This window comes from Salvelinus fontinalis, chromosome 7 (assembly GCF_029448725.1).
Source record: "Salvelinus fontinalis isolate EN_2023a chromosome 7, ASM2944872v1, whole genome shotgun sequence".
NCBI classification, from domain to species: Eukaryota; Metazoa; Chordata; class Actinopteri; order Salmoniformes; family Salmonidae; genus Salvelinus; species Salvelinus fontinalis.
This window is the reverse complement of record NC_074671.1, coordinates 5,112,565-5,126,714: the sequence shown is the minus strand read 5'-3', so window position 1 is coordinate 5,126,714 and position 14,150 is coordinate 5,112,565. Positions and strand designations below refer to the sequence as shown.

Here is a 14,150-nt window from a genome sequence, read left to right as displayed (position 1 = left end):
CTTCTCCTCAAAAACGTTAAGGGACGCTAAGGGACGTTAAGGGACGCTAAGGGACGTTAAGGGACGCTAAGAGACGCTAAGGGACGTTAAGGGACGCTAAGAGACGCTAAGGGACGTTAAGGGACGCTAAGGGACGCTAAGGGACGTTAAGGGACGCTAAGGGACAGTAAGGGACGCTAAGGGACGCTAAGGGACGTTAAGGGACGTTAAGGGACGTTAAGGGACGTTAAGGGACGTTAAGGGACACTAAGGGACGCTAAGGGACGCTAAGGGACGCTAAGGGACGTTAAGGGACGCTAAGGGACGCTAAGGGACGTTAAGGGACGCTAAGGGACGTTAAGGGACGTTAAGGGACGTTAAGGGACGTTAAGGGACTGCCTGTCCAAATCAACGTTCTGATCTTTACTAGATTGTAGAATTCTATACTAGCACTCAACGGACTAACGATCGTTTGACATTGTTTTATTAACCTTTCGACTTGCTCAGAAACACAAGGGGCACAGAACCAAAACCAGTTCTGTGAGACATTGTACAGAACACAGTGTACTGACCACAGATCAGTGTACAGACCACAGTGTACTGACCACAGATCAGTGTACAGACCACAGTGTACTGACCACAGATCAGTGTACAGAACACAGTGTACTGACCACAGATCAGTGTACAGACCACAGTGTACTGACCACAGATCAGTGTACAGAACACAGTGTACTGACCACAGATCAGTGTACAGACCACAGTGTACTGACCACAGATCAGTGTACAGAACACAGTGTACTGACCACAGATCAGTGTACAGACCACAGTGTACTGACCACAGATCAGTGTACAGAACACAGTGTACTGACCACAGATCAGTGTACAGACCACAGTGTACTGACCACAGATCAGTGTACAGACCAGTGTACTGACCACAGATCAGTGTACAGAACACAGTGTACTGATCACAGATCAGTGTACAGACCACAGATCAGTATACAGACCACTGTGTACTGATCACAGATCAGTGTACAGAACACAGTGTACAAACCACAGTTCTGTGAGACATTGCCAAAAGATATGAAATCTGGTTGACTGAAAAGCCTTATCTTACTTTGAAGCAACAATAACATTACATTTGGCATATAAAAAAAAGCTCAAATGTAGTCTGTACTTGAAAATACACACAAAGGTATATATGAAAGTAGATTAATAAGGAAATAACTAATCTCACACTACACTGTTACACTAACCTCACACTGTTACACTAACCTCACACCGTTACACTAACCTCACACTGTTATACTAACCTCACACTACACTGTTACACTAACCTCACACTACACTGTTACACTAACCTCACACTACACTGTTACACTAACCTCACTACACTGTTACACTAACCTCACACTGTTATACTAACCTCACACTACACTGTTATACTAACCTCACTACACTGTTACACTAACCTAACACTACACTGTTACACTAACCTCACACTACACTGTTACACTAACCTCACACTACACTGTTACACTAACCTCACACTGTTACACTAACCTCACACTGTTACACTAACCTCACACTACACTGTTATACTAACCTCACTACACTGTTACACTAACCTAACACTACACTGTTACACTAACCTCACTACACTGTTACACTAACCTCACACTACACTGTTACACTAACCTCACACTACACTGTTACACTAACCTCACTACACTGTTACACTAACCTCACTACACTGTTACACTAACCTCACACTACACTGTTACACTAACCTCACACTACACTGTTACACTAACCTCACACTACACTGTTACACTAACCTCACACTGTTACACTAACCTCACACTACACTGTTACACTAACCTCACACTGTTACACTAACCTTACTACACTGTTATACTAACCTCACACTACACTGTTACACTAACCTCACTACACTGTTACACTAACCTCACACTGTTACACTAACCTCACTAGACTGTTACACTAACCTCACACTGTTACACTAACCTCACACTACACTGTTACACTAACCTCACACTACACTGTTACACTAACCTCACACTACACTGTTACACTAACCTCACACTACACTGTTACACTAACCTCACTACACTGTTACACTAACCTCACACTACACTGTTACACTAACCTCACACTACACTGTTACACTAACCTCACACTACACTGTTACACTAACCTCACACTACACTGTTACACTAACCTCACTACACTGTTACACTAACCTCACACTACACTGTTACACTAACCTCACACTACACTGTTACACTAACCTCACTACACTGTTACACTAACCTCACTACACTGTTACACTAACCTCACTACACTGTTACACTAACCTCACACTGTTACACTAACCTCACACTGTTACACTAACCTCACTACACTGTTACACTAACCTCACACTGTTACACTAACCTCACACTGTTACACTAACCTCACACTACACTGTTACACTAACCTCACACTACACTGTTACACTAACCTCACACTACACTGTTATACTAACCTCACACTACACTGTTACACTAACCTCACACTACACTGATACACTAACCTCACACTACACTGTTACACTAACCTCACTACACTGTTACACTAACCTCACACTACACTGTTACACTAACCTCACTACACTGTTACACTAACCTCACACTACACTGTTACACTAACCTCACACTACACTGTTACACTAACCTCACACTACACTGTTACACTAACCTCACACTACACTGTTACACTAACCTCACACTACACTGTTACACTAACCTCACACTACACTGTTACACTAACCTCACTACACTGTTACACTAACCTCACTACACTGTTACACTAACCTCACACTGTTACACTAACCTCACACTACACTGTTACACTAACCTCACTACACTGTTACACTAACCTCACACTACACTGTTATACTAACCTCACACTACACTGTTACACTAACCTCACACTACACTGTTACACTAACCTCACTACACTGTTACACTAACCTCACTACACTGTTACACTAACCTCACTACACTGTTACACTAACCTCACACTACACTGTTACACTAACCTCACTACACTGTTACACTAACCTCACTACACTGTTACACTAACCTCACACTACACTGTTACACTAACCTCACACTACACTGTTACACTAACCTCACTACACTGTTACACTAACCTCACTACACTGTTACACTAACCTCACTACACTGTTACACTAACCTCACACTACACTGTTACACTAACCTCACTACACTGTTACACTAACCTCACTACACTGTTACACTAACCTCACACTACACTGTTACACTAACCTCACTACACTGTTACACTAACCTCACTACACTGTTACACTAACCTCACACTACACTGTTACACTAACCTCACACTACACTGTTACACTAACCTCACACTACACTGTTACACTAACCTCACTACACTGTTACACTAACCTCACACTACACTGTTACACTAACCTCACTACACTGTTACACTAACCTCACACTACACTGTTACACTAACCTCACACCGTTATACTAACATCACACTACACTGTTACACTAACCTCACTACACTGTTACACTAACCTCAATACACTGTTACACTAACCTCACTACACTGTTACACTAACCTCACTACACTGTTACACTAACCTCACACTACACTGTTACACTAACCTCACACTACACTGTTACACTAACCTCACACTACACTGTTACACTAACCTCACTACACTGTTACACTAACCTCACTACACTGTTACACTAACCTCACACTACACTGTTACACTAACCTCACTACACTGTTACACTAACCACACTACACTGTTACACTAACCTCACTACACTGTTACACTAACCTCACACCGTTATACTAACCTCACACCGTTACACTAACCTCACACTGTTACACTAACCTCACACTGTTACACTAACCTCACACTACACTGTTACACTAACCTCACACTACACTGTTACACTAACCTCACACTACACTGTTACACTAACCTCACTACACTGTTACACTAACCTCACACTACACTGTTATACTAACCTCACACTACACTGTTACACTAACCTCACACTACACTGTTACACTAACCTCACACTACACTGTTACACTAACCTCACACTGCACCGTTACACTAACCTAACACTACACTGTTACACTAACCTCACTACACTGTTACACTAACCTCACTACACCGTTACACTAACCTCACACTACACCGTTACACTAACCTCACACTACACTGTTATACTAACCTCACACTACACTGTTACACTAACCTCACTACACTGTTACACTAACCTCACACTACACTGTTACACTAACCTCACACTACACTGTTACACTAACCTCACTACACTGTTACACTAACCTCACACTACACTGTTACACTAACCTCACACTGTTATACTAACCTCACACTGTTATACTAACCTCACTACACTGTTACACTAACCTCACTACACTGTTATACTAACCTCACACTGTTATACTAACCTCACTACACTGTTATACTAACCTCACACTGTTATACTAACCTCACTACACCGTTACACTAACCTCACTACACTGTTATACTAACCTCACTCTACACTGTTACACTAACCTCACACTACACTGTTACAAAAACCTCACACTGTTACACAAACCTCACACTACACTGTTACACTAACCTCACACTACACTGTTACACTAACCTCACACTACACTGTTACACTAACCTCACACTACACTGTTACACTAACCTCACACTACACTGTTACACTAACCTCACACTACACTGTTACACTAACCTCACACTACACTGTTACACTAACCTCACACTACACTGTTACACTAACCTCACACTACACTGTTACACTAACCTCACACTACACTGTTACACTAACCTCACACTACACTGTTACACTAACCTCACACTACACTGTTACACTAACCTCACACTACACTGTTACACTAACCTCACACTACACTGTTACACTAACCTCACACTACACTGTTACACTAACCTCACTACACTGTTACACTAACCTCACTACACTGTTACACTAACCTCACACTACACTGTTACACTAACCTCACACTACACTGTTACACTAACCTCACTACACTGTTACACTAACCTCACTACACTGTTACACTAACCTCACTACACTGTTACACTAACCTCACACTACACTGTTACACTAACCTCACTACACTGTTACACTAACCTCACTACACTGTTACACTAACCTCACACTACACTGTTACACTAACCTCACTACACTGTTACACTAACCTCACTACACTGTTACACTAACCTCACACTACACTGTTACACTAACCTCACACTACACTGTTACACTAACCTCACACTACACTGTTACACTAACCTCACTACACTGTTACACTAACCTCACACTACACTGTTACACTAACCTCACTACACTGTTACACTAACCTCACACTACACTGTTACACTAACCTCACACCGTTATACTAACATCACACTACACTGTTACACTAACCTCACTACACTGTTACACTAACCTCAATACACTGTTACACTAACCTCACTACACTGTTACACTAACCTCACTACACTGTTACACTAACCTCACACTACACTGTTACACTAACCTCACACTACACTGTTACACTAACCTCACACTACACTGTTACACTAACCTCACTACACTGTTACACTAACCTCACTACACTGTTACACTAACCTCACACTACACTGTTACACTAACCTCACTACACTGTTACACTAACCACACTACACTGTTACACTAACCTCACTACACTGTTACACTAACCTCACACCGTTATACTAACCTCACACCGTTACACTAACCTCACACTGTTACACTAACCTCACACTGTTACACTAACCTCACACTACACTGTTACACTAACCTCACACTACACTGTTACACTAACCTCACACTACACTGTTACACTAACCTCACTACACTGTTACACTAACCTCACACTACACTGTTATACTAACCTCACACTACACTGTTACACTAACCTCACACTACACTGTTACACTAACCTCACACTACACTGTTACACTAACCTCACACTGCACCGTTACACTAACCTAACACTACACTGTTACACTAACCTCACTACACTGTTACACTAACCTCACTACACCGTTACACTAACCTCACACTACACCGTTACACTAACCTCACACTACACTGTTATACTAACCTCACACTACACTGTTACACTAACCTCACTACACTGTTACACTAACCTCACACTACACTGTTACACTAACCTCACACTACACTGTTACACTAACCTCACTACACTGTTACACTAACCTCACACTACACTGTTACACTAACCTCACACTGTTATACTAACCTCACACTGTTATACTAACCTCACTACACTGTTACACTAACCTCACTACACTGTTATACTAACCTCACACTGTTACACTAACCTCACTACACTGTTATACTAACCTCACTACACTGTTATACTAACCTCACTACACCGTTACACTAACCTCACTACACTGTTATACTAACCTCACTCTACACTGTTACACTAACCTCACACTACACTGTTACAAAAACCTCACACTGTTACACAAACCTCACACTACACTGTTACACTAACCTCACACTACACTGTTACACTAACCTCACACTACACTGTTACACTAACCTCACACTACACTGTTACACTAACCTCACACTACACTGTTACACTAACCTCACACTACACTGTTACACTAACCTCACACTACACTGTTACACTAACCTCACACTACACTGTTACACTAACCTCACACTACACTGTTACACTAACCTCACACTACACTGTTACACTAACCTCACACTACACTGTTACACTAACCTCACACTACACTGTTACACTAACCTCACACTACACTGTTACACTAACCTCACACTACACTGTTACACTAACCTCACACTACACTGTTACACTAACCTCACACTACACTGTTACACTAACCTCACACTACACTGTTATACTAACCTCACACTACACTGATACACTAAGCTCACTACACTGTTACACTAACCTCACACTACACTGTTACACTAACCTCACACCGTTACACTAACCTCACACTACACTGTTACACTAACCTCACTACACTGTTACACTAACCTCACTACACTGTTACACTAACCTCACTACACTGTTACACTAACCTCACTACACTGTTACACTAACCTCACACCGTTACACTAACCTCACACTACACTGTTATACTAACCTCACTACACTGTTACACTAACCTCACACTGTTACACTAACCTCACTACACTGTTATACTAACCTCACACTACACTGTTACACTAACCTCACACTACACTGTTACACTAACCTCACACTACACTGTTACACTAACCTCACACTACACTGTTACACTAACCTCACACCACACTGTTACACTAACCTCACACTACACCGTTACACTAACCTCACACCGTTACACTAACCTCACACCGTTACACTAACCTCACACTACACTGTTACACTAACCTCACTACACTGTTACACTAACCTCACACTACACTGTTATACTAACCTCACACTACACTGTTACACTAACCTCACACTACACTGTTACACTAACCTCACACTACACTGTTATACTAACCTCACACTACACTGTTACACTAACCTCACTACACTGTTACACTAACCTCACACTACACTGTTACACTAACCTCACACTACACTGTTACACTAACCTCACACCGTTACACTAACCTCACACTACACTGTTACACTAACCTCACACTACACTGTTATACTAACCTCACACTGTTACACTAACCTCACACTACACTGTTACACTAACCTCACACTGTTACACTAACCTCACACTACACTGTTATACTAACCTCACACTGTTATACTAACCTCACACTACACTGTTACACTAACCTCACACTACACTGTTACACTAACCTCACACTACACTGTTACACTAACCTCACACTACACTGTTACACTAACCTCACACTACACTGTTACACTAACCTCACACTGTTACACTAACCTCACACTGTTACACTAACCTCACACTACACTGTTACACTAACCTCACACTGTTACACTAACCTCACACTACACTGTTACACTAACCTCACACTACACTGTTACACTAACCTCACACTACACTGTTACACTAACCTCACACTACACTGTTACACTAACCTCACTACACTGTTACACTAACCTCACTACACTGTTACACTAACCTCACACTACACTGTTACACTAACCTCACACTACACTGTTACACTAACCTCACACTACACTGTTATACTAACCTCACACTGTTACACTAACCTCACACTACACTGTTATACTAACCTCACACTGTTACACTAACCTCACACTACACTGTTATACTAACCTCACACTACACTGTTACACTAACCTCACACTACACTGTTACACTAACCTCACACTACACTGTTACACTAACCTCACACTGTTACACTAACCTCACTACACTGTTACACTAACCTCACACTACACTGTTACACTAACCTCACACTACACTGTTACACTAACCTCACACTACACTGTTACACTAACCTCACTACACTGTTACACTAACCTCACACTACACTGTTACACTAACCTCACACTACACTGTTACACTAACCTCACTACACTGTTACACTAACCTCACACTACACTGTTACACTAACCTCACACTACACTGTTACACTAACCTCACACTACACTGTTACACTAACCTCACACTACACTGTTACACTAACCTCACACTACACTGTTACACTAACCTCACACTACACTGTTACACTAATCTCACACTACACTGTTACACTAACCTCACACTACACTGTTACACTAACCTCACTACACTGTTACACTAACCTCACTACACTGTTATACTAACCTCACACTACACTGTTACACTAACCTCACACTGTTACACTAACCTCACACTACACTGTTACACTAACCTCACACTACACTGTTACACTAACCTCACACTACACTGTTACACTAACCTCACACTACACTGTTATACTAACCTCACACTACACTGTTACACTAACCTCACACTACACTGTTACACTAACCTCACACTACACTGTTACACTAACCTCACACTACACTGTTACACTAACCTCACACTACACTGTTACACTAACCTCACACTACACTGTTATACTAACCTCACACTACACTGTTACACTAACCTCACTACACTGTTACACTAACCTCACACTACACTGATACACTAACCTCACTACACTGTTACACTAACCTCACACTACACTGATACACTAACCTCACTACACTGTTACACTAACCTCACACTACACTGTTACACTAACCTCACTACACTGTTACACTAACCTCACTACACTGTTACACTAACCTCACTACACTGTTACACTAACCTCACTACACTGTTACACTAACCTCACTACACTGTTACACTAACCTCACTACACCGTTACACTAACCTCACACTACACTGTTATACTAACCTCACTACACTGTTACACTAACCTCACACTGTTACACTAACCTCACTACACTGTTATACTAACCTCACACTACACTGTTACACTAACCTCACACTACACTGTTACACTAACCTCACACTACACTGTTACACTAACCTCACTACACTGTTACACTAACCTCACACTACACTGTTACACTAACCTCACACTACACTGTTACACTAACCTCACACTACACTGTTACACTAACCTCACACCGTTACACTAACCTCACACCGTTACACTAACCTCACACCGTTACACTAACCTCACACTACACTGTTACACTAACCTCACTACACTGTTACACTAACCTCACACTACACTGTTATACTAACCTCACACTACACTGTTACACTAACCTCACACTACACTGTTACACTAACCTCACACTACACTGTTACACTAACCTCACTACACTGTTACACTAACCTCACACTACACTGTTACACTAACCTCACACTACACTGTTACACTAACCTCACACCGTTACACTAACCTCACACCGTTACACTAACCTCACACTACACTGTTACACTAACCTCACACTACACTGTTACACTAACCTCACACTACACTGTTACACTAACCTCACACTACACTGTTACACTAACCTCACACTACACTGTTACACTAACCTCACACTACACTGTTACACTAACCTCACACTGTTACACTAACCTCACACTACAATGTTACACTAACCTCACACTGTTACACTAACCTCACACTACACTGTTACACTAACCTCACACTACACTGTTACACTAACCTCACTACACTGTTACACTAACCTCACTACACTGTTACACTAACCTCACACTACACTGTTACACTAACCTCACACTACACTGTTACACTAACCTCACACTACACTGTTATACTAACCTCACACTGTTACACTAACCTCACACTACACTGTTATACTAACCTCACACTGTTACACTAACCTCACACTACACTGTTATACTAACCTCACACTACACTGTTACACTAACCTCACACTACACTGTTACACTAACCTCACACTACACTGTTACACTAACCTCACACTACACTGTTACACTAACCTCACACTACACTGTTACACTAACCTCACACTACACTGTTATACTAACCTCACACTACACTGTTACACTAACCTCACACTACACTGTTACACTAACCTCACTACACTGTTACACTAACCTCACACTACACTGTTACACTAACCTCACACTACACTGTTACACTAACCTCACTACACTGTTACACTAACCTCACTACACTGTTACACTAACCTCACACTACACTGTTACACTAACCTCACACTACACTGTTACACTAACCTCACACTACACTGTTACACTAACCTCACACTACACTGTTACACTAACCTCACACTACACTGTTACACTAACCTCACACTACACTGTTACACTAATCTCACACTACACTGTTACACTAACCTCACACTACACTGTTACACTAACCTCACACTGTTACACTAACCTCACACTACACTGTTACACTAACCTCACTACACTGTTACACTAACCTCACTACACTGTTATACTAACCTCACACTACACCGTTACACTAACCTCACACTACACTGTTACACTAACCTCACACTACACTGTTACACTAACCTCACACTACACTGTTACACTAACCTCACACTACACTGTTACACTAACCTCACACTACACTGTTACACTAACCTCACTACACTGTTACACTAACCTCACACTACACTGTTACACTAACCTCACACTACACTGTTACACTAACCTCACACTACACTGTTACACTAACCTCACACTACACTGTTACACTAACCTCACACTACACTGTTACACTAACCTCACACTACACTGTTACACTAACCTCGCACTACACTGTTACACTAACCTCGCACTACACTGTTACACTAACCTCACACTGTTACACTAACCTCACACTACACTGTTACACTAACCTCACACTACACTGTTACACTAACCTCACACTACACTGTTACACTAACCTCACACTGTTACACTAACCTCACACTACACTGTTATACTAACCTCACACTACACTGTTACACTAACCTCACACTACACTGTTACACTAACCTCACACTGTTACACTAACCTCACACTACACTGTTACACTAACCTCACACTACACTGTTACACTAACCTCACACTACACTGTTACACTAACCTCACACTACACTGTTACACTAACCTCACACTGTTACACTAACCTCACACTACACTGTTACACTAACCTCACACTACACTGTTATACTAACCTCACACTACACTGTTACACTAACCTCACACTACACTAATTAGTAGGTCTACACCGGTTGTTTACGAAGCATGTGACGAATCAAATTGATTTGAAGAACCCATGCTAACAAGCTAATGTTGGCTAGCTACTTCCAGACAAATGAGAGAGCACCTCACCTCTGAACATTGTCTCGTCCTAGCAGAGCTGGTTGGGCTGTTTTCGTAATTATCTTGAGGATTAATCACTAACTGTGTTACTGGCAACAGATTGCCAGAGTGAATGATTTACGAATGCAACCTAGAAGCATCGGTACAAACTATGTAACCACCTGTACCTGGGATGTGTGTAGCTATGAGGTATACAGACTGATGACCCTGAGTACTGACCAGGTAGTTGGTGTGTGTGTGTGTGTTCGTGTTCTTCACAATGAGAAATGCTATAGATATGTGTTACAAAACAAGACATGCATACCCACATAACTCAGCAAGCTGCATCCTGATGTATACTACTACTGGTGTATACTACTGGTGTATACTACTGATGTATACTACTGGATGTATACTACTGGATGTATACTACTGGATGTATACTACTGGATGTATACTACTGATGTACACTACTGATGTATACTACTGATGTATACTACTGATGTATACTACTGGATGTATACTACTGATGTATACTACTGATGTATACTACTGATGTATACTACTGGATGTATACTACTGATGTACACTACTGATGTATACTACTGGTGTATACTACTGATGTATACTACTGATGTATACTACTGATGTATACTACTGATGTATACTCACTGTGTGATGGTGTTCTGTACACTTTTCTCATTGAGCGTCATTCCAGGGGGCGGATCATTTTGCAAAGCCATTAGTTCCTTTTGTAGCCGTTTCTGTAAGGATAGAAAACACACGTTTCAGCTGTAGCTGGAGTACAATAGAGGTGTCATTTTAGTCGAAAACTACTCGTGAAAACATGATGCGACCGATCTGAGATACAATCGGCAAAGATGTCAGTACTCCGCTTGTTAGACAATTAACTAGACATCCAGCTAGCTGTTAGTCTGTCTCGTAATATCGTTTGACTTGAAGATTAAATCAAAAGTACGCTAACCTTGCTTCAAGCTCCTTGCGTTAACTCGGTGTTAACACTACAGCTAGTATAGCCTACGCAGTGTTTACCATCCGCTTGATAGCATTTTGACAACTGGTTGGTTGGATATTAACACTTTGAGCTGGATAGGGTTTCGGGAATGCAGAACTAACATCGTTAACTAGCTAATCCACTTAATGAATATCAGACAAGTTTACCCAGCCAGCCACCACTACACATAATGACGTAACTAGACAAACCACCCTAACGTTAGTCTGTTATCCAGTTAGCCAGTTCTGCTACTGGCTGGCATGTCACAACACTCATAACTAGATTTGTTTGCTAACTAGCTCGCAATTTTACAGTAACCTTGTAAATGACAGTCCCCAACTGAGCACATAACGATAGCGAGGTTGCTAACATCGTTGCTAACACCTTCTCGCTAGTTATAAGCACTGGCAGTGCAGTGGTTGCTAAAAAACGGTAGCTATTGATGATGAGCTAACTAGGTAGATGTAGGCGTTGAAGCGACACAGTAAACAAATCAGTACACATAATAATTGTAAAAAAAATTTAAAAAAATGTGTTAACTGACTTGAAATAACAGCTGAAAAAAAGAGATATCCGAAGAAAATGGTTCTCCGTCAGTAGAAGTCTTACCTGCATCGACGCCATGATGGAAACCCCCTGCATCAGGACGACGCGACGTCATCAGAGGTATCACATGGGACGGGGGAAGTGTGTTGACAAAACAAAAGAGAAAAAGTGCACTGATTTGCGGTAAGGGCACTGAAAATGTTGTGACAACAATATTGCCCTTCCCAGTACTGTGCCTGGAGGACAGAAAATATAACCAAAGATGCCTGAAGGAATCCAGAGCAGCGCATTTAATCGAAAATGTGAATTGGGGTGTCACAGAGGGATTAGAGACAGCCCGCACTGTGTTGAAAAAAAGCTATCTGAATAGCAATGACCTCTAGTAGTGTCAGTGAAATAAAGGGCCCTTTCAAACTGTTTCTAAGATTCCACAGATTTTCCTGGAGATAATCATAACCAATTTTATGTGTGGAACAGTGAAGAGCATTGATGGTTGTAACAACAGGCTGTTGAATGCCAGCCTACCAACATGATAATCATACCTCAGTCAGCACACAGAGGGATTTTCTTTTAGCACAATTTCCCAGATATGGTTATTTTTCATTCTGAACATAG

General features: G+C 41.5%; 1 protein-coding gene across 1 annotated transcript in view; it reads right to left on the bottom strand.

The window, feature by feature from the left end:
- The window catches only part of LOC129858936 (probable ubiquitin-conjugating enzyme E2 W-B), a 44,136-nt gene extending 30,428 nt beyond the window's left edge, over positions 1-13,708 (bottom strand). The window contains exons 1-2 of the mRNA XM_055928180.1: positions 13,599-13,708; positions 12,647-12,738 (exon numbers count right to left, since the gene is read on the bottom strand). Coding sequence (XP_055784155.1) covers positions 12,647-12,738; positions 13,599-13,631 — 125 coding nt within the window. The 5' untranslated portion in view covers positions 13,632-13,708. The remainder of the gene's footprint in view (positions 1-12,646; positions 12,739-13,598) is intronic.
- Between the last annotated feature and the right edge of the window lie 442 nt (positions 13,709-14,150).